The 22,109-nt window shown below is 40.0% G+C and overlaps 1 protein-coding gene across 2 annotated transcripts; it reads left to right on the forward strand.

Annotated features, from left to right (window-relative positions):
- The first annotated feature begins 625 nt into the window (after nucleotides 1-625).
- Nucleotides 626-21,997, forward strand: LOC129188181 (glutamate decarboxylase 1-like). Of its 2 annotated transcripts, none has more exons than XM_054788361.1 (17): nucleotides 626-1,058; nucleotides 1,588-1,836; nucleotides 2,737-2,799; nucleotides 4,359-4,517; nucleotides 7,885-8,127; nucleotides 8,215-8,305; nucleotides 11,030-11,142; nucleotides 11,281-11,396; nucleotides 11,470-11,549; nucleotides 11,624-11,678; nucleotides 13,492-13,608; nucleotides 13,697-13,761; nucleotides 15,661-15,739; nucleotides 15,831-15,980; nucleotides 16,607-16,714; nucleotides 16,931-17,020; nucleotides 19,164-21,997. In XM_054788361.1, exons 2-17 carry the CDS (start codon nucleotides 1,761-1,763, stop codon nucleotides 19,335-19,337), a joined length of 1,779 nt encoding a protein of 592 aa, XP_054644336.1. In that variant the 5' UTR covers nucleotides 626-1,058; nucleotides 1,588-1,760; the 3' UTR covers nucleotides 19,338-21,997. The 2 variants fall into 2 exon arrangements, with proteins under 2 accessions (XP_054644336.1, XP_054644335.1); XM_054788360.1 differs by having other exon boundaries at nucleotides 627-1,058; nucleotides 1,634-1,836.
- The last annotated feature ends 112 nt before the right edge of the window (nucleotides 21,998-22,109 follow it).

Raw genomic sequence — 22,109 nt, forward strand, 5'->3', positions numbered from 1 at the left:
TGTGTCCCTTCATCCAAAGTCAGTCAGTTCTGTTCTATAGGTCATCCCAAAAATGCAGAGATTGAGCATCAAATTGCACAAAATGTCTTAAGATAAGATGAAGAATTAGCCGAAAATGGTGTATAATCTGCACAAATGTACCCCATGATGATAATTATTTAACTGTATTGTCACTTTTTGTTCCATCAAAGTATTTTTCTAAGCTGGAAAAGACAAGAGAAGCACCAAAATTCTCAATTTGACCGCCAATATGTTGCATCTGGAGCATTTATGGAGCTGTCCAGTGCTGAATGAATCAAATAAGCACCATTTGTACTGTTGTATAAATATAACATGTTCCAATGTGTGTCTGCGTCTATTTCAGCGTGTCCTACTCCCCCTGTGTGACAGTGTCCCAGTTTGATGGTTCCGTTTATAATTATAGCGCCACTTAAATATTTGTGGAAGCACCCCTGGCAGTCAGGCTATCTTATTTTTGGTTGCTTACTGCCACCTAGCGGAAGTTATTATAGCGACTCTTCGTCCAGAAGCGCCTGAAATAAGATGTTCAGGTGATATTCATGTCCCAAAAAATGAGATGACTGACGTCATCTGGTCAATTCTGTGCTAAAACACCTGGAAGATGGATATGTGGTGACAGGACATTGGAGGAGGATTGGGGTGAAGTAAATGCTCAACGACTGAAGGATTGATTGTGCTCATGTCGTTTTCTTTGTTTTTTTCTCCTCAGGAGCAAAAATCAGTGACACACACACACACATACACACACACACATCCTCCCCCTCTACGTAATGTGTTGCTCCACCAGCATCAAACTTGAGGTCCGTGACGAGGACCCACAGGGGAGCAACACTTCCACATACAAAAAGTCTCACTAGCAGTGCTCCAGGAGACTCACAAAAATGCTGCAAAGGCTGAGGTACGCGCTCATTTGTGGGCAAGGCTTTCTTTAAATGTCCACTCCAGCCCAGACAAGGTCACCTTGCGTGACATTGATGAGTGGAGCGCTGGAGATCTGCTCAAGTCTATTTTGGACTGCACCTCCTCGCCCAGCCACGGTAAGGATGTATGTGTTGCATGCGAACTCATGTTTTTTTTTCTTTTTAAATGTGCTTTATTATGAGTGCAGATGCCGTAACAGGTGTTTTTTGTCATGTAACTCTAACAAATGATTGCATTTTTGATCACCGACACCATTTGTTTTGCATATTTTAAAATAAACATAACATGTTTTCTTAGTGATTTCGGCAGTGGGAGACGCATACTGTTTTTTCTTTTTTATTTTAATCGTTTTTTGACAGTCCCCACATGCCAAAAATGACGTTCGGCAAGTTAGTGTATTTGAGAGCATTATTCCTTAATTAGATAAAGACTAATGCCAAACTCTGAACATTTATTTGTGCGTTTATGCATGCACGTACTACATTTTAAGTATTAATAGTGTATTTCATTAATAAAATAGGCCACATTGTGACGTTTTAATTAAAATAAGACTCTGGACACTGAAGAAATGAACGGATGACTTATTCATTGATGAGTGAACTTCCCAGACAGACGAGTCCTGGTCCTGGTTCTGCTCGTCCACAGGTCCAACTTCAAGCAGCACATTCTTCTTTTCTTCTCTCCTCACCAGTGAGTCATCTTGGATAAGACAAGACAAGGGTTTTTTAAATAAGGAGTACAGAAGACCACCAGGATATTTCTTTCTTTATTTTTGGAGTGGCGGGGAGCTGAGCTCAGGACTTTTTTTGCGGGGATTGATGGCGTCTGCACCGTCCTCCTCCTCCGATGGAGATCCGGATCCCAACGCTGCAAATTTACGAGCACCGGGCTCAAGTAGGTTCACATTGCGGATCAAATGCTATTTCACGCATGTTATTTGGGCCTCTTTCGGGGGTCATTAATCATTTCCATTGAATGGGGAGAGGTGGAGACCGGGGGGGGGTCCTTTCTCCGCAAATGAGCAAATGATTGCAGCATTTAATTCAGCACAGACCATATTTAATATAAAATAGCATTAATTATATATAATAATAATTATGAATGTGGGTTTTCTCCTGTGCATTTTAGTGAGCGTCAGCATGCATGAACGTAAACAGCCCCTGAGAGCCAATGAATTGAGGCATATGAAATTGGCCTTAATGGCACACTTGAGCCCTGCAGCCCGAGGAAACGCTTCAAGGGGGGGGGAAGACCAGTGAATATTGGCGTATTCTCATTTTTTAAAATAAATATACAGTATTTGCTTTATAGAACATACGTATACAATTTATGTGCGGACTATTAAAAATGGTATCGGCGGAAGAGGCCAATGCTTTGTCTAATGACCCAAAGCTGAGGGTTGAAATGGGAATTAGCCACCCCGCCCCCGTCACCCCACCGCCCCTAAATTGCTTTTTTTTTCGTCTTCTTTTTTTGTGTGTGGAGTATTTGATAACTGGCAGAAGAGTTAGCCCCCAGCCCCCTCCTCCCTTGAGTGGCTGTAAGCCCATGATAAGGCACTGCTCTTGTATCTCGCATCTTTTCACTATAAAGCACTCTTTAAAGCTGAGGAATAATGAATTTAAAGTCCTATATAGGCCTGGGGGTGGGCACTATTTCAGTGTTAGACACCCCCGCCCCCCCAGCCCCACCCACCCCCCGTTGCCTGGGGCGACCTCGTGTATCGTGTATAGAAATGAGGCTAATTAATGAAATGCTTGTATTTTGAAGAACTTTGGTGTGATGTGCATGCAGGCTACGATGCTTGGTGTGGCGTTGCTCATGGATGTACAAGAAAATTGGGAATGAAGATATGTGGTGAGTATATTAAAATATTGTCCTCGCCGTTTAGTTGATTTCAAGTTATAGTGAATTACTGTACGTCACGTGACCGAAAAGGAGAGTAAGCTTTTTTTCATCCTGCCCATTGTCAGCAGTTTGATCGCAGCCTGTGTTTAACATGAACCAAGTTGCCAATTTTATAAGGTAAAATGTGTAATAGTAAAAAAAAAAGTCAATTTTTCATAATTATATTATAATACATGACATTACCTAATATTATACTGCTCTACATTAGATTATGGCAATTATTTCAGTCATAATGAATAAATAAAAACATGAATGACATTGTGCAGCATAGGCTCTATGATGAAACATCATCTTAATTAAACAATATAAAATTTAATGTTATGTGTTTAAAATTGTGTCATTTCTATTTTTGTATCTAAACAAATAAGTGAGGGTGTCACAAGATCTCGCGAGATTAAAACGTGGCAAGATTTCTCGTTGAGGAAAAAAAATGTCTCGCGGGCGCCAGAGGCCTGGGACGATGGTAAATGAATGAATTCATCACACAATAAATGAACTTGGTCATTTTGCCGGCCTCAATATATTGCCATGTGCATGTGTGTCTGTTTTCCTCGTCTCTTGCTTCCAAACAGGCGGGAAGAGATTGACTCTGTGCATTGGTTTCAGCACCAGTGAGCACTTTTGTCAGTCATGCAGTCTCTTTGTCTCGGAGGGTGGAGGCGGGGCCGCTAGCATGCACACAGAGTGCAGTAGAGTGTAATGTATAGAAATTACATGAATTGATTGCAATATATTGCCTTTTTTTTCTTTGTACTTTTCATAAAAGTCATGTTAAAATCCCGTCTTGTCCTGGTTCTCGTGGACCCAACCTCGTGCATCGTGTCATGACACCCGTACAAATAAGCATGCACTATTCCAAAATTACTTTAAAAATAAATTAAATTAAAAGTACATTTTCTGTCTCTTTTGAGTTGAAGCTGACGAAGAAAACGATGGGGGTTTTAAAATTGAATGAAACTATTATTATTATTACTTGCAATTTGCCCCCTGAGAGTCCATTTCAGCAGTAACCAAAGGAGACCTGACACATCCCATAAAAGCAAATGTCACGCACGGGTGTTCGCTGCTGCACAATTGTTTTGACCGACACGTTCTGCTGCTTTCATGATTGCTGCTTTCATCCACAGTCTGCTGGATCTGCATCGTGAAAGAGCGCAATGAAACGCCACAAAACCTCTCATGAAAAAGCATCTCCAAAGCAGCTCCACAATATTCAGACTTTTATTTCATTAAAAACATTTTGACTGATCCTGGATCCGCACCAGGACACGACGACGGCAATTTACCAATTTGTTTGTGCTCGGCTGGAGTTCTCTGCTGATGTCGTCGTGTTTACACTCCCCCCGCCCATAAATAGCACCCCCTACATGCACGCGATAAGAGCTCGCCTCGTGGACACAAAAGCAGAAAGTAAAATAAAGAGATGAATTACCTAAGTTAATCCAAAATAATCATCATGTTTCTGGATGGTAATCACGTGGACTCCTCTTTTTCGTGTGACGCTTCAGGGTTTTTGCAGAAGAACAACAGTCTGGAGGAGAGGAGCAGGTTCGCGGGGTCCTTCAAGGAGCGCGCGGCCAGGAGCCTCGTGCTCTCGTGTGACAACAGCGGCGGGGGCGCGCGCTTCACGCGCACGGAGACCGACTTCTCCAACATGTTTGCGAGAGGTATTGGAAACAAGTGATGCATGTCAATTAAAAGGAAAACTGCACTTTTTCAAAATGTTGCCCATCATACACAATCCTTACGTGAGACATAAACGCACGTCTTTCTCTTTTCTGTGCGTTCTAAAGATATAAAAACAACTAAAAACAGTAATGCACGTAATGGGGCACACCCATTCCGCCAACAAGGAATTCTATTAAAACGCCTCCAAAAACCTCCAACAAGCTTTTAGGATTTTATATCCACGCTGTGAGCATGTAGTAACAGGTACATTCATGATAACATGTAATACTTACACTATTTTGTTGCTTTTTGGTCATTTTAAGCATTAGTAGAACTTCCTTCCTGGGTGCATTGATTTCACATAGCAACATAGAGAGGAACGCTACACCTAGCTTTTCCAAACTCAAAAACAAAAACACCGCAGCAGTGGTGGCAGCTCCAATATGTAGCGTTACCTTTCGCTAGTGGCCTGAGGCGATGGTCGCAGGTTCAAACTTCCAACTCGCAATGTCGCCTCGTCCTTCAGGTAACGACCCACCTCCATCCCCGCCCGCTGTGGGCGAGTGTGCGGTGAAGCTAGTCGCTAGCTGGCTGAAGCTAGCCGTTGTGGTGTGGCGAGTTGTCACTACGCCAGTAATGTAGTTCTTCAGCGTAACAATGTTAATAACAATAATAATAACAATGTAGCTTGGTGAATATGCAGGTCACATTATGTAAACGGGGCATTGTTGGCGCTTTTTGGAGGTTTTTTCAGAAGGCTTTATAGGCGGAATAGGTGCATCCCATTACATGCATTCTTAGCTGCCTCTTTTTTATATCTTTACAAAGCATAGAAAAGAGAAAGAAGTGTTCATGTCTCACATATGACTGTGTATGATGGGCAAAATTCCCCAAAAATATGCAGTTTCCCTTTAACAATGACTGTCTACATAAGAGGAATGATGTGGCCACAATATTAGGTACACCTGCAACCCCAAATGCTCATATGTGCAGCATCCTGGAATGGGCTGTCAAAAATATATTGTGTGTAGTTTAGATGTAATGTCATCCAGGGGTGCTCTAAGGTTTTCCACTGAGGAAGGACGCGGGGATACTTTTGTATTCCTTACATTTGATTTATTTCACAAGCAATTATACATCCATTCATTTTCTATACCTTCCTACTCCCTCATTAGGGTCACAGGCGAGCTGGAGCCTATCCCAACTCTCTTTTAGGGCGAGAGCTACACACTGGACTGCACGATCACTAGCCAATCACAGGACACATGTATACAAAACATTTCCTTCACACCTATGATGAAAGCCTGGAAATAATGTATGTCAAAAAGATACTTATTTTATTGTATTTGTTTGATATTTTTTTAAATATATATGTGTATTTGAATTGTTTTATACATGTATTTTAATTTTTAATATTGTGAAAAATAAGTTTTATATATTTAACTTTTTAAACATATTGAAATATATTTATGTTCTAATATTATATATTAAGTTTTAACAATTGTTTAAAAAATAAATATTTTTTTCAAGATGAGCTGTTCTAAGAAAGGTTTGACCCCTCAGTCTCCTGACTATGAGACTGACATGCTATTGTTTACAATCATTTTTATTATTCCAGAAACCCTGGTGAAAAAAAAACGGCTCAGTAGCGCCCCCTGGAGAGTAAGAAACTAATAGGAACCTGCCAGCAGGGCGTCCGTTCGACACACAATCCGGTGACACGGTGCACAAAATTGATACTAAAAATGATGTTTTTTTTCCATAATAATACAATTTTATTCTTGTAAAATTGCGACTTTTGTTCTTCATTAAATGATGACATTTTTCGTAATATTTTGACTTTATTCCCATAAAATAACTGCTGTTTTTTCCATTTCTGCTGTTTTTTTTCAGCTTTCCTCTTGTAAATTTTCTTCTCGTAATTATAACTTTATATCTTTTGAACAATAATGTATTTTTCTTTATTTCAACATTTTTACTAAAGTGATCATTTTCCTCATTTTACAAGTTTATTCTCATAAAATTGCAACTTTTTTCTCATTAGAAAACTTTTTTTTTTCTCTTAATATTTTGACTTTACTCTGGTCAAATTTCTACTGTTATTTTTTTGGTATAATTTTCCAAACATTTTAACTTTTTTCTTGTATATATTTTCTTCTCCTAATATTTTGACTTCATTCCTATGTTAGAAATTTTCCCCCAACCTAAGCTTCCAAAAATTACAACTTTATTCATGTTTTTGTCTTTGAAGAAAAAAAACCAAACTTGTTTCTTTAATATTTCAACGTCATGCTACTAAAATTACATTTTTCCTCATACTATTACTTTATTCTTGTGAAATTATGTTTTTTTTTCCTTGCTAGATTACAGCTCTTCTCTTAACATTTTGACTTTTGATTGATTTTCCCACTTTTGCTGCAGTTGTTTTTTTTAAGTGTTAAATTGCATTTTTAGACTGTGCTGCAGGCCGATAAAATCACAGCCGCGGGCCGCAAATGGCCCCCGGGCCGCACTTTGGACACCCCTGCTGTAAAACATGCAGCAGGCCCATAAAAGAACGAGCTGCAGGCCCGCAAATAGCCTCTGTGCCGGACTTTGGACACCCTGATGTACTCCAGCAAGAGCTGTAACAAACACTCTTTCTTCCTAACGATAATAATGATTTCGGTTGACGCTGTCAAGTGGGAATTCATGTAAAAATCTGTTTATCATGGTGCTTGTAGTTTGCACCTCCTATTGAAGTGTTTTTGTTTCGTAATATTTTGGTGACCTGTGTGTCCAAGGATCATAAATAATAGAAACATCTCTCAGTACGATGCACTGCAGCTTGACATCGTCAGAATAAGAAATAATAATGAATATAAATGAAATGAATCTGTTAGTTAATACTGAATTTAGTTGTATTGATCTTGTAGGTTGTGCTGAGAGTGCAATATTGTACACGTAAGGAAGATCAATCCTATGGACATGTTGAAAGCTTTGTCACAGCGACAGGAAGCCACCATGCCAGGATCTTGCACAAAGCGTATTATAACGACCAGACAGAATATCTGTTGTCTAATGTTGTTTTACTGGAACGTACAGGAGGTGTTTCTTGTGATTTAAGGCTATTTTGTGCTGCATGCTATTATTTTATGTCTACAAATGGCAATAAAGTTAAAATAATCCATCTACAAACAAAACGTATTATCTTTGTAAGGGCATTTTTTCATTGGCGGTCAATATATGAGCAGGTGAACCTAATGCATATTCCACAGAGTGTATTAAATGAAGCAAATTCATCAATGGGTAGCAATAAAAACCAGCACGAAATGTTTTGTTATCATAAAGGTGGAGCAGCACACGAGTCCGTTGTTGTTTTTGCAGATCTCTTACCTGCCAAAAACGGCGAGGAGCCCACCATGCAGTTCTTGCTGGAGGTGGTGGAAATCCTCACCAGCTACATCCGCAAAACCTTTGACAGATCCACCAAGGTCCTGGACTTCCACCACCCACACCAGCTGCTGGAAGGCATGGAGGGCTTCAACCTGGAACTGTCCGAGCAGCCCGAGTCCCTGGAGCAGATCCTGGTGGACTGCAGGGACACGCTGAAGTATGGCGTGAGGACAGGTGAGGAGGGCAAGGACGAGCTAGACGAGCTTTGTTACTAGTAATAATAATAATGGGGACGATGTTTGTTTTATTCATCAATGGCAGGTCATCCCAGGTTCTTCAACCAGCTGTCCACTGGCTTAGACATTGTTGGCTTGGCAGGGGAGTGGCTGACCTCCACAGCCAACACCAACATGTAAGTCTTCTTCTTATCATTCATGGTTCATAAATCATCTTTGCATCAGTTGCTCTTCTGCCCCCACGAGTCACAAAAAAAACCTAAAGGCAAGATGCTTGTAGAGCAGGGGTGGGAAAACTGCGACCCGCGGCCCACATCAGGCCCATCAAGCATCTTAATCGGGCCCACTGGGCATTTCCAAATTCCATTTTTTTTAAACCTTAAACGTCAAAACTGTAGCGGGCTACATGACTACGCGCAATACCCACGCCAAAAAAACACCCGTATATTCCCGCCGCAAGGCATGCTGGGTAGCCTGTGGTACTCTTTCTCCCAACATTTTGCTGTGTTTTGTTGCATTTTTGTTTTTTTGCAAAATATGCTGAGGAGGTCGTCAGAAAAGTAAACAAGGAGGAATGTTTTATTGTTCATAGTTCATATTGCTGTTGCAGCTGGACAACCCAGCATGCCTTGCGGGCATTTGAAAAGAAGAGTTTTAAGTTACGTGTTATGTTTAGCGCTTAGGTGTTGTTCATGATTTATGTGATGCGTGAACTTGCTGTGCTGTGGATGTGTTGTGTTTTGGTTTCATTGCACTGTGAGCAACGCAACAATTTGCGCCCGTGAGTCAGTAAGCTGGAGTCTTCGTCGAGCACCAGTGAGTCAGTGAAACACAAGTCTTTGGTGAGCACCCGAGAGTCTTCGTGGACCACCTGTGAGACAGTGAAACTCGAGTCTTTGTCAGTCAGTAAACTTGAGTCTTCATCAAGCAGTAAACGCCAGGGTCTGCTGGGATAGGCTCCAGCTCGCCTGTGACTGCATAACAGTGGAACATGAAGGACTGAAGTATATTTTAGTAATTAGGGAGTATATTTTACCAGTGTTGGTGACGGTGACTGCAGCTGGCTCACACACACACACACTGGCTCCAACATACGCTATCTACAATATATGCAATCTGTCTTATGAATGACTCTGTCAAAGCTAATCATCCCTGGCAAACATTGAGTGACATTAATAGACTGACTGTACATGAAGCACAATGTATGGATGCAAGACTGCCGTGGAATGAGCTTACAACATCTATGAGGCGGTGGCGTGCTTCTTCTGCTTTAATATTTATTTACGTATACATTACGTCCTGTTTAAGTTGTTGCTGTAGCTGTCAATGACAGAAGGGCACAAACATGCTAATATTTCGGTGGCCTTAATTAGCTCCACAAGTAGTTGTACACCACTGAATGCTAACACAATCGTAGTGGATCTCAATAGAATTGTACAGCTGTGCCTGTCACAGTTGCTTTACTATTGGAATTGAATACGTGGCAAGGATTTATTTAGGAAATTCATATGTACGCTATGAATGAGCAACTTTCATAATCCTTCTAGTGCTGCTGTGGAGTCATTTCCTTAGTGTTTCCTCTTCCTGTCATTCATAATGTAGCATCACCAGGAGTTACTTCCTGCTTCCCAGAATGCTTTGCAGCACAGCTGTGTAAATAGCTGTTAATTATTATGTGTTTAATGTTGTGGAAGTTGTTCTTTACCCTTACTAGTACAAGTAGTTAAATAAAAGAAAGAAAGAAAAATGTGGAAAAATTAGATTAAAATTTTATAAAAGTGATACGATGGGAATAACTTGTTAATAAATGTCACTAAATAAATTAGACATTAAATAATACATGTAAATAAAAAAAATCAAGGATAAATATTGTATACATACTAAATAATAAAAAGATAATAAATAATAATAATAAAAATATATAACATTATAATTATCAATAAATAAATACAGGTAATTTCTGTTTATTAATTGAGCAATAACTTATTGGTGATCAGCGATAAATGACGTGTTTTTTAATACAGTTGAAGTTATAAAATAGGAAGAAATTGTTAGTAATAAATATAACTAAATCAATTCGAATAAGCAGAGACATTACGGTAAATAAGCCATGTAAATAAAAAAAAATCAAGGATAAATGTATTAGTAAATGTGAATACAGTATATATAATAAATAATGAAGAAATAATAAATAATAATGTAATATATACATACATACAATAAAATGAATAAGAAATAAATCCAAGTAATTTTTGTATATAAATTGAGCAATAACTTATTGTTTACTATCAATAAATAATATATAATATATGGAGATTATTGATTGTTGATGACTTTAAGCTGCATTAAGTCTCACGTTGTGCCTTTTATGTTCCTTGTGGTTACGACAATGTCATCTTTCATATTTGTCCAGTTCCTTGATGTCTTGGACAATAAGTACTTCGGCTTCCTCCGGTCCTCCATTTAACTTTTTTCCCCTGCTTCCTTAAGTTGTGTGCTTGTGTCCCTCTATTTAATGTGTAAAAATGACAATGAAATGAGTGGTGACTTGTAATCAGACAGTAAGAGAAAGTACTGTCGTGTTGTTGCTACGGGATGTAGCTTTTCTACAGTAAATGGTTGGTGTAAAAACTATCCCAAGCAGCAATCATGCGGTTTGGTATTGCCTGTGTCCTTTCACTGCTGCAAATTTCACATGAAATGAGGTGTGACTGTGCAGAAAAGTCTTCCGGTGTGAGAAGAGCGTGCACCGCACAGCACCCTTACTATACAATCAGCCTTTCCATGTCCATACTGTTACGTGTCACCGTGTTCCTTATTGATTCCATTAGTCTCCTGCAGGAAGAAGCATGTTTGCATTTGCCTCTTTTTAAACACTACATGTACTTTCTGCGTTGCAGGTTCACCTATGAGATTGCACCTGTCTTCGTACTGATGGAGCAGCTGACGCTGAAAAAGATGAGAGAAATCATCGGCTGGCCCGAGGGGGAGGGTGACGGAATATTCTCCCCAGGTAAGAAGAGCCAAGTACGGCTGAGAAGCTTTAAAATGAGCCAGTGCTTTTGTGTCACACTCCACTGGGTGCGCAGTGGAAGCGCTCGTGTGCGGTTAGCTTTCCACTGCTGAGAGAACACATCTGCTTTCCTTGCAGGAGGCGCAATCTCCAACATGTACAGTGTAATGATTGCACGATACAAGTACTTCCCGGAGGTCAAAACCAAAGGCATGGCAGCTGCACCGCGACTGGTCCTCTTCACCTCTGAGCATGTTAGTCCAACACAGTCTGTGGCATATGAGATGTTCATAAAAGTAAACGCTCATTAAAATCATATTCTCGCAGAGCCACTACTCCATCAAGAAGGCCAGTGCAGCTCTCGGATTTGGAACAGACAACCTGATCCTGCTCAACACAGATGAAAGGTTATTGTTTGTCCACATGCAGACTGGACGTGACGCATACCCGTGTGACTGACTGTGAAATCTGTCTTTTCTAGAGGGAGAGTCATTCCTGCTGATTTGGAAGCCAAAGTGATCGCCGCCAAGCAAAAGGTGAAAATCCAAAACCATGAAGGTGGAACAAAATCTGTTCATTGAAGTCAGTGTAAATAAGAAATAATTACAGATGCACAATATGTTTTTTTTCAAATCGATACTTTCTGCTTCCCAGTATGGTACAGATAACTTATTTATAGCTACTTTTTTCATTTCGATTTAACTAGTTTGTGCACACCTGGAGTTAAGCAGGACTGGAATAAATTAATCAACTGTACCTGTTGATTAGTCCTAATCAAATATCATGACATTACTACTACCACATCACTACTATCAGGAGAACCAGAGTATAAAGCGGAGGGAGCCACCTGCTGTGGCCCAGCAAGGTGCACTGTATTCAGACAGACAGCCGGTGTGACGCCACGGAGGTCTCTGGCAAACCTTTTGCACTTATCAAACGCTGCGGCACTGGTGTGTCAGTTGGCTGATAAGGTTTTTTGTGTGCTTGATGGGTTTTTTCCCCTCATTACTGAGCATTTGGTACAACTAGCACAGGAAATGTCTTCCCCTGAAAGCGAATGTTTGTTTTACAAGTGAGCTCAGGGGACGTTGTGACAGGAGGTTAACCGTCACAGGCAGGAGGAAAAAAGGAGCGCTTGATTTGCTCACCCGCATAGTACGGATCATCTCGCCTCATTGGAGAGTTTTTTGAAATGATCGGTTATTGGAGCTATTTTTAATGTTACCTAATTAATTGGTATGGCATCCTAATTCCCTTATATCAGCCTAATAATGATCAAAGTGTCACCATCATAAACCTTTTCATAACTGTATAGGTAACATTTTAGCATTTTTAATCATCACACAAGTATAAAAACATTTTTAACCAGCAGAATACTGGCTTGTGAGGTAATATCTTCTCATGAAAACTAAATGCAGGTGACTTTGTTGTGTACATTCACATAAATAATGATAATATTCTACTGTAATAACATTGTACTGAGCAGCCAGGACCGCTTTCCAGTGTAGTGACTTCCATTTGGAATTCTATGGCTATCATCACACTTTTCCTTTTTTGCCATCAGTGGTGCTACCGTGGCCCGGAGGCATAATCCAAGGTATAAAAATTCCAAATGAGAATTTAAACACCTGAAACACTTTCACAACCTCCAAAACAAACGTACCGATTTTCACCATTGCAATAAATTTCTATGGTTATCATCACTAGGGCTGTAGCGATACACTCATCGCATGACATTTAGCTGATGATGCAATATATATCGCAATGTTCAGCCAACGATACGATTCTATACACTTAAAGGGACAGTGTGCTTTTGGTGGCATCTTGACTTGGATGGATTGAACTGAAGCTTCAATTCAAGTTAAGTGCGTTCCGGAAAGTAGCCCTCTCAGAAAGTGAAGATGTACATTGCAAAACAGCCAAAGAAACAAAGAAGCATGCATGAAGGTGCTTCAACCTTTACCAGCTCGTGTGACTTGCGAGGTTTTTTGATCGAATTCCGAATTTTACACCTTCAGGGTATTTGGCTTGAGAGGTTGCACTGTGTTTTTCTTCTGCCGTACAATGGCAGCCATTCATCCATGCCGCAAAATGTGCCAGAGCAAGCAAGGTTATATTAATAAGCTTCTAATGCGTCCGCCCGCTCACATACGATGATGTTGGGAGTCATTCTTCAAGGTAAAATGATGTGGAGGCTGGAAGGGGTGGGCAAGCAATTTAGTGCTAAGCACGTCTGCAGAGAGGAAGGGAGTGCATTATTAGAGAAAATGCTCCAGCCTGTCTTTTTGATGTCAGAGAAAGGCTGTCATTACCTATGTGTGTGTGTGTGTGTGTGTGCTTCTTTTCCAGGGGTACGTTCCCATGTATGTGAACGCCATGGCCGGCACCACCGTCTACGGAGCCTTCGATCCCATCAACGAAATTGCAGACATCTGTGAAAAGTACAACATGTGGCTTCATGTGGATGTAAGGGCTGTGTCATTAGAACACTAATAAGTTCCCATGTACATGAGTGTACTTCCTCACTGATGCAGTGTTCTTGTGTTGTGTGCAGGGTGCATGGGGGGGCGGACTGCTCATGTCCAGGAAACACAGACACAAGCTGAATGGAGTCGAGAGGTAAATCAATACATCACAGATGTGGGGGGCCCTCCAGGAGGCTTACGTATGGGGCCTCAGAATGTGGTGCTGTGCCCCTGATGTCATGTCATGTTTTGTCCATTTTACAAATATGATTGAAAGTTATCAAGAATATTAATATAAATATTAGCTGAGAATATATTAATATTAAATATTTAATTTCAATTTCTATTTCATTTTTCTACATAAAAAAACGGTAAATATATAATTGTAAAAGTGACATAATCTAGAAAAATATATCTCAAAATAAATCAAATGTAAAAAAAATATATATACAATAAATAGTTTTTTACAATTTGTTTATTTTTTAATTACTAAATAAAATAAAAAAATATACATGTATATTTTAATAAAAATATATAATATATATTATTATTATATATACTTTTTTTAAAGGAAAAATCACGGCTCACCTTTCATGGCCTCTGTTTCACTGATTTTTTTGTGTGCAATTTTGCATGCATTTTTTTTGGAAGCGTATGAACTTGTATTGTGTTCTGCGCCCTGATTGGTTAAGGGAGAACCACCTGTTGTGTTCTGCATCCTTAGTGGCTAAAGGAAACCCGCCCATTGTGTTCTGCGTCCTTATTGGATCAGAGAGAACCCACCCATTGTGTTCTGCGTCCTGATTGGCTAAGGGGTTGTAAACCATTGTCAATCAATCACCTCAGTGCCGTGTCTCTAGTTGTTTTCCATCGCTAGCAAATAGCTAGCAGTGTGAGTCTGAACTCTGTATGTTTGCAAGTTTTCTTCCCGACAAAACCCACGATGTCGACGAAACATTCTGCACCCAAAAGGTAAAGGAAGATGATAACCATTACACATAAAGTTGGACTTCTGGACATGCTGAAGAAAGGTAGAAGCTACGCGGCTGTAGGGCGCCATTACGTACTTAACAACAAGGAGGAAAATAGCATTAGGACGACAGCAGCAGTAACTTTTAACAAGGATGCAAAAACGCTACAGCGGAGCGGCGCCAGAACTAAGAGGCACGGTCAGAGGGACGGTGAAATATGCGTGGGTCACTATTAATACTGTAATTTCTCATGTGTCCAGCCACGTAGGTTGGTCATTCAAATTTAAAAGAAGGTTTGAAATTAGAGTGTTTAAACATAAACGTTTAAAATATAATAATTGTAAAAAATAAAGCTGACTGCTTTGCTGATTTCACCCATTGCGGGTTATTTTTTAAACCTAGCCCCGGTGATAAATGAGGGAACACTGTATATATATTTGTAATTTTATTTATTTATGCATTTTTATAAATGATAAAAGCTGGGATTTGTGTAAATAAGCATAAATAAATAAAATTTGAGAAATAATATATATATATGAATATATATTTATAAATGTACAAATATATTAAATATATCAATAAATATATTTTACATTAAAAATCTATCAAATATATGTTTTATTTTATTTTTATATAAATTGTTATAAATTATCCTATTTATTTATGTAATATTTATTTATCTAATATATACACACAACCTCTCGGATAATCGGCAGATGGATGAATGGATGAATATATATTTCTAAATATTATTTATATATATATAAATTGTATTAAAATAAATAAAATCATTTCAGCTTTGTAAAATATTTTAAGAGAATAGCACTACGTGTGCATTCAAATAAATGATAAATAATAAATAGTTCATAAGTAAATAATAATAATAATTCATGATATTAGCACTGTAAGAGCTTGAAGACCATCTGCACACATTTATTGTTTTTTGCGCATGAGGAGAGGCTGTTCTCAACCACAAACTTCTATAATAAACACCCCACATTAAACCCTCCCCCCATGTGTATCATAATGTTCAGATATCGATCTGTCCTCACCTAAAAAGGTCAACTCTTTGCTGAGTGCAGGGCCAACTCAGTCACTTGGAACCCTCACAAGATGATGGGGGTACCGCTGCAGTGTTCCGCCATTTTGGTCCGAGAGAAGGTCAGAAGTTTGTTTTCTCACTTTCCTTTCCCCTCTCCTGTCACTCGCTATGTTTGTCCCGTAATCACTTTTGGAACTCGTGTTTGTGCAGGGTTTATTGCAGGGCTGCAACTCCATGTGCGCTGGCTACCTTTTCCAGCCAGACAAGCAGTACGACGTCGCATACGACACCGGAGATAAGGCTATCCAGTGCGGGCGCCATGTTGACATCTTCAAGTTCTGGCTTATGTGGAAGGCAAAGGTGCCCATTGAACTGTTGACATGATATTATTATTAGAGCTGTCCAAAATTGTATTCTGACCTAAAGACATGAACAACAGTGCAATTGAAACACAACGCATGTATCTCCAATTCAAATATACTGCTCTACTCCTGGGAACACCACTTCCTCATTCTCGTCACAAGACAGCAAACTGCATTCAGGAACACTCCGAACATCACATCAGCGTCTATTATGCTAGTATGTGTGGTCTACCCTAGATAAACAGAAAGACCAAAAAAACAATAAGTGTATATTCTCATCTAATGTGGAAGTACATTTTGCTACATTTAAGTGCGCTCTGAAACTACGCTCAAAGCATATGAATTAAAATAAAACTTTCATGGCGTCCTTGAACGCAACCGATCATTGCCCATAATAAGTCAACTGCTATTCAAATGTCCTGCTGGTGTTAGATTTTCACGCGTGCTATCTTTTATCTTCATTAAAGTGTTCAGTTCATTTGGAGATGGTAATACATACAAATGTATGGAATCCTGTCTTATAAAAGGCATGCTTACGAATAGTGCTTAACCCTGATTAATTCATTTGAAACCTGTTATTAATTATTAAAAATTGAAACTGTATCTGTTTTTCTTACCTCTAAGGGAACAGTAGGATTCGAACAACATATCGACAAGTGTCTGGACCTGTCATCATACCTTTATTACAAAATAAAAGGCAGAGAAGGGTTCAAGATGGTGTTTGATGGAGAGGTGAGATTATTCCTTTTCACCCTACAATAACACATTTGTGTTTCTGCATCATACTGACATTTTGTGATATGAAATCCCTCTTACAGAGCTACATTAGCTAGTAAAAATGTGTTTTTAGAGGCATTGGTCCTCATTACATTGCAAAGGTGTACTTAATGTTGTGTGTAGTCGTGAGCGCATATCAGCTTTTATTACAAATGGCCCTTTCCTTATCAGCCGCAACACACCAACGTCTGCTTCTGGTACATTCCACCGAGCCTACGCAGCATGCCTGCTGGTGAGGAGAGACAGCAGAGGTTGCACAAGGTAACGACTCATTAATCTGCTTTAAAGCTTTCTTTCCTTTGCCAAGATACACAGGAACCTCCAAAGTCCAATGCCTCCAAAGTTCTTGCTCCTAAAACTATTTTTAAAAACATGGAACGCTGGGTGTGACGTCCTGTGAGATGTCTGCATCTCTCAGTCAGACTGAAGCATTCATTAACACTAATCAAAGATCCTTTATCAGACAGCAATGCGCTCAGGTTTTTAAGGACCGAATGCAACAACACGGCGGGAGCAAAAATGCTAATCAAAGATCCTCTCTAACAGTGTTTCCAATCTTTATTGAGCCAAGGCACATATTTTACAGTAGAAAAACGTCACAGCACATCACCAAACAAAACAACAATTGGACACACAGATTCGTGATGTATCTTCTGCCATCTAGTGGAAGAACTTGTCATTGTTCTTCCTGTCACTATAGGTTGCTAGCGTAGACAGACTAACAAAGATGCATTATTTGGAGTAAATAAATGATCATTTTTGGTAGAAATGCGCAATATCTTCTTTTCAAACCGATGTCAATTCCGATAAGTTTGTGCTTCTCAAGACCGATACGGTAGCCAGACATTTTTCATTGGGGTGGCCAAGGTGAGACAAGTACTCACATAGGGGTGGCAATAAGTTGATACCTGAAATGTCTAGATGGCCAGTGGGGTGGCCAGTGGGGTGGCCAGAGAGTGACAAGTAGCTCCGACACTGTTACCGATAACAGGTAACTTTTTTTAATATCTACTTTTTAAAATTTAGATTTAACTGTAGTTTGTGCACACCTGGAGGTAAGTAGGACTCAAACAAATTAAGATTTGACCGACGGTACCTGTAGATTAGTCCTAATCAAATATGATGACATTACTACTACCACATCACTACTATCAGGAGAACCAGAGTATAGTGGGGAGGAAGCCACCTGCTGTGGCCCAGCAAGGTGCACTGTATTCGGACACATGCTCAGAGCGGCCGGTGTGACGCCAATGAGGTCTCTGGCTAACCTTTGGCACTCTTCTAACGCCCCTCCGCTGGAGTTTCAGGTGGCTGATAAGGTTTTTTTGTGTGCTCGATGTTTTTTTTTCCCTCTCATCGTGGAGCATTTGGTACAACTAGCACGCAACATGTCTTCCTCAGAAAGTAAATGTTTGTTTACAAGTGAGCTCAGGGGAAGTCACGACAGGTCGTTAAGGTCACAGGCAGGAGAAAAAAGGAGCGCTTGATTTGCTCACCTGCACAGGACAGGAAATGTCACCTCATTTAATTAGTGGTTATCGGAGCTATTTTTTATGTTTTTGGTATGACGTTATAATTCCCTCATATCAGTCCGATAATTATTTTTGGACCAATTCAGTGAAATTGAATAATTTCCTGCGACACACCTCGCAGTCTCTCACGGCACACTAATGTGCGCTGCGCAGTGGTTTGGAATCACTGCTGTTTGTAGGAATGTGCTGCTCCCAATTTTGATCTGAATTTAACCTTTAATCATGTTTTATCATGTGTGCATGGTTTATTTGTTCATTAAACGCACACAGAACGATGAACAACGCCCTGTGCTGATGAGGCGTTCAGGCGCACTGCATATTTCTCAATAGGCTTAATTGAGTACAACTGCAAAAGAAGCCACCATGGGACCAAAAAAAGTTGCAGGTGGCAGAACTTTGCTAAAGAATGGGGGGAAACATGACTGCATTAAAGAAAGAAGTGCAGAGGTAGTGTCTGCTACAATAGGATTGTAATGTCAAGGTTGCCACCCCTATGTCAGTAATGGTCTCACCTTGGCCACCCCAATGAAAAATGTCTGGCTCCACCACTGTTCCTAGTTAACACAGGTTTGCATGGGGAATGGTTCAAGGGAGACACGTAAGAGAAAGTGAGGCGAGACAGTGTGTGTAACGCTGCTGGAGTTCAAGCATACAGCTCTAACCGTCCACAAAATGGATTCAGTGTTTGCACATTTAGTTTTTTGTCATTAATTAATTCCAAAAAGTCAGAGCAGTTCCCACTGTAGTTGATGGAGGAGCTCCCAACGTATACTAGCAGGGTTGCCAAGCTGGTTTAGTTTGCATTATGGATGTGCTTGCATGAGAGTGATTGTTATGAATATACTGTAACATGTGATGTCGCACCACAAAAGGTGGCTCCCAAGATCAAGGCCATGATGATGGAGTCCGGCACCACAATGGTGGGCTACCAGCCTCAAGGAGAGAAGGTCAACTTTTTCCGCATGGTCATCTCCAACGCGGCCGCTACCAGGTCAGATATCGACTTTCTGGTGGAGGAAATTGAGAGACTGGGACACGACTTGTAAGGACAACAAATGCATTGTGATGTGCATCACACACACACACACACACACATTAGGAACACCTGAGCTGTAATACCGGAGCAGTATCCAAAAGGATTTTACTACTAATAAATAATAATAATAAAACATTTAACAATACAGGTGGTCCTTGGGTTACCAACGAGTTGCTTTCCCAGACTAAGTGGAAACCTCCACCTGAATGATGGCTAAATGAACCCCTTAGTCCCTCACATTGGACACACGGCACATGAAGGACATATCAAATAAGAAAGATCTCCTTCCATGACAACTCTAGCATTCATTAGCCTTCGCCAGTCAGACTCAGGTCACAATTTTGTTGACTTGAAAATATCATAAAGGTGTGCGACTCGACTTGAGCTTTGACATCAGTAACTCGAGACTTCAGTCTCATAACTTGAAAATGCTTGAGATTTTCAAATTCTCCCAAAGAATGTGTGTCATCGAATGCATCTATTACCATCCAATGAGGTTTTAGAACAAACAGCGAGGGTGTGGCTTACGTTTCTGTACCGCCGAGGATAATTTAATTTGTATTTGCAAATGACTTATTTTTAATTCATTATATTATTTGGTAAACACTAAGCATTACTTAGGACTTGTAAAGACTCGAAAATTTCAAGCCTATGACTTCGGACTTGACTTGAGATTTGAATTGGACTTGAGACGTGACTTGAGAGTTCCAAAACATGGACTTTGTCCCCTCGGCTCATTAGCATTCAGTCAACTTGTCTCTTCAATGGTGGTTTGCGACAGTCGAACGTTTGGGACCAACAGTGGAAGCCAATATTGGTGGGTGTGTCATTTTCACTTCCTTGGTGATGGCTTTCCTTTTCTTTGGTGCACTGCTGCTTGGGAGGCATAGTAAAGCACAATAATAATACAAATTCAAAATTCCGATTTGAGGGAATTTTGACATCATACCGATAAATCCATTAAAAATAGCTCTGATAACCACTTATGAAAACGCTCCAATGAGGTGACATTACCTGTACTGTGCGGGTGAGCAAATCAAGCGCTCCTTTTTCCTCCTGCCTGTGATGTTAACAGCCTGCCGTAACTTCCCCTGAGCTCACTTATAAAAAAAAACATTCACTGTTTCAAAGACATGTTGCGTGCTAGTTGTACCAAATGCTCCACGATGAGGTGAAAAAAAAAAACATCGAGTACACAAAAAACCTTATCAGCCACCTGCAACGCCATTGCCGCAGCGTTTGAAAAGTGCAAAAGGTTTGCCAGAGACCTCCGTGGCGTCACACCGGCTGCTCGGAGCATGTGTCCGAATACAGTGCACCTTGCTGGGCCACAGCAGGTGGCTCCCTCCGCTTTATACTCTGGTTCTCCTGATAGTAGGGATGTGGTAGTAGTAATGTCATGATATTTGATTAGGACTAATCAATGTCTTCTCCTTACATCCACGTGTGCACAAACTACAGTTAAATCTAAATCCAAAAAGTAGATATAAAAAAGTTATTGGTGCCGTGTCAGCCTTGAGAAGCAGAAAGGCGTTGGTTTGAAAAAAAAAAAAAAGATATTGTGCATCTCTACTAATACGCGATGTTGTTATTCCTCAGTGAGCAGGTACACACTGGGCCAAAATGATGTTATTAAGTCCGTTGGTAAAACAGACGGCGTAACCCGAGGACCCCCTGTGTGTTTATCGTTGTGGTTGTAGTCCAAGTTACAATTATTATTATCATTTCAAATGACAATAAGCCTCATGTACTTGGCTTGCGTACCTAATGTTGTGACCTGTGATGGTCGGGGTCCACCGATGAGTGTCTTCTCTGTCAGCAGAGCAGAAATAACGTCATGTATTCTATGCAGAATCATTTAAAAGAGCGAATGAGAAGGTTAAAAAAAGAGCACAAGCTTCTAGCGTCGACATAAACAGCGTTCATGTCATTGTATAAACACGATGTGAGTTGTTGGTGCCCATGTTGTTCACGTCATATGAAATCCATCACATAGGTGGAATAAACATCCAGTATACCATGCAGTCAGTGTAGTATGTATTGTACTTCTGGCTGTGTTTTTAGATCTTTTCTGTGTAGATTGTGTATAGTATTGTTACATGTGTTTTACGGTGATATGTACAGTAAACCAATCATACACCATAGCAGATGTATCACTTTATTTTATCTAAGAGACTATAAATGTTCATCTGCTATTCTTTTTCATGTGTAACATAGCCTCAGACATATTTATTGTATTATAGCGCAACGTTTTGGGACATCTTTTATGTGCATTAGTGAACCAAAGATGAGTTGATGAACGTGTGCATTGTCCCTCACAGATGAAATCACATGTTTATAGATACAGTATATACATGTAAGGATACTTTCATTGTGCAGTCAGTGTTGTGTTAACTGTGCAGATGTTGTTGTGGCTCAAGACGTTTATGTTGACGAAGAAAAGCACAGCGCTAACATGCTAACGACTATAAGATTGTTTCCAGAAGGATGTGGCATATGCACAACATGCTCACCAAAGGCACACTTTTACCAACGTGAACAATGAAATATCTACTCAGTCAGTGTGCAGTCCTGATTCGGATGAAATGTTAATGTCAGCACTTTAACTCCTTGTTTATTATTATTATTACTGGTGGAACCTCAGCACTAATAAAGACATGAGTTGTTCAACATCCGTGGGAACTTGTTTTTACTCCTGGTGGGGCTTGGGTATAAAAATAAATAAGTAAATGAAATGGCAGGAGAATCAATCGCAATTCAATCCCAGCCTTCCTTTTTTTTT

The sequence above is a fragment of the Dunckerocampus dactyliophorus genome, chromosome 9 (assembly GCF_027744805.1).
Source record: "Dunckerocampus dactyliophorus isolate RoL2022-P2 chromosome 9, RoL_Ddac_1.1, whole genome shotgun sequence".
Taxonomy (NCBI): Eukaryota; Metazoa; Chordata; class Actinopteri; order Syngnathiformes; family Syngnathidae; genus Dunckerocampus; species Dunckerocampus dactyliophorus.

Bases quoted from the DNA above. Each gene is read 5' to 3' on its own strand.
- LOC129188181 (XM_054788361.1), top strand. From the start codon at position 1,761: ATGGCGTCTGCACCGTCCTCCTCCTCCGATGGAGATCCGGATCCCAAC. The intron at 8,306-11,029 runs GTAAGTCTTCTT...TCTGCGTTGCAG, and splicing joins TCCACAGCCAACACCAACAT to GTTCACCTATGAGATTGCAC. The intron at 11,397-11,469 runs GTTAGTCCAACA...ATATTCTCGCAG, and splicing joins TCCTCTTCACCTCTGAGCAT to AGCCACTACTCCATCAAGAA.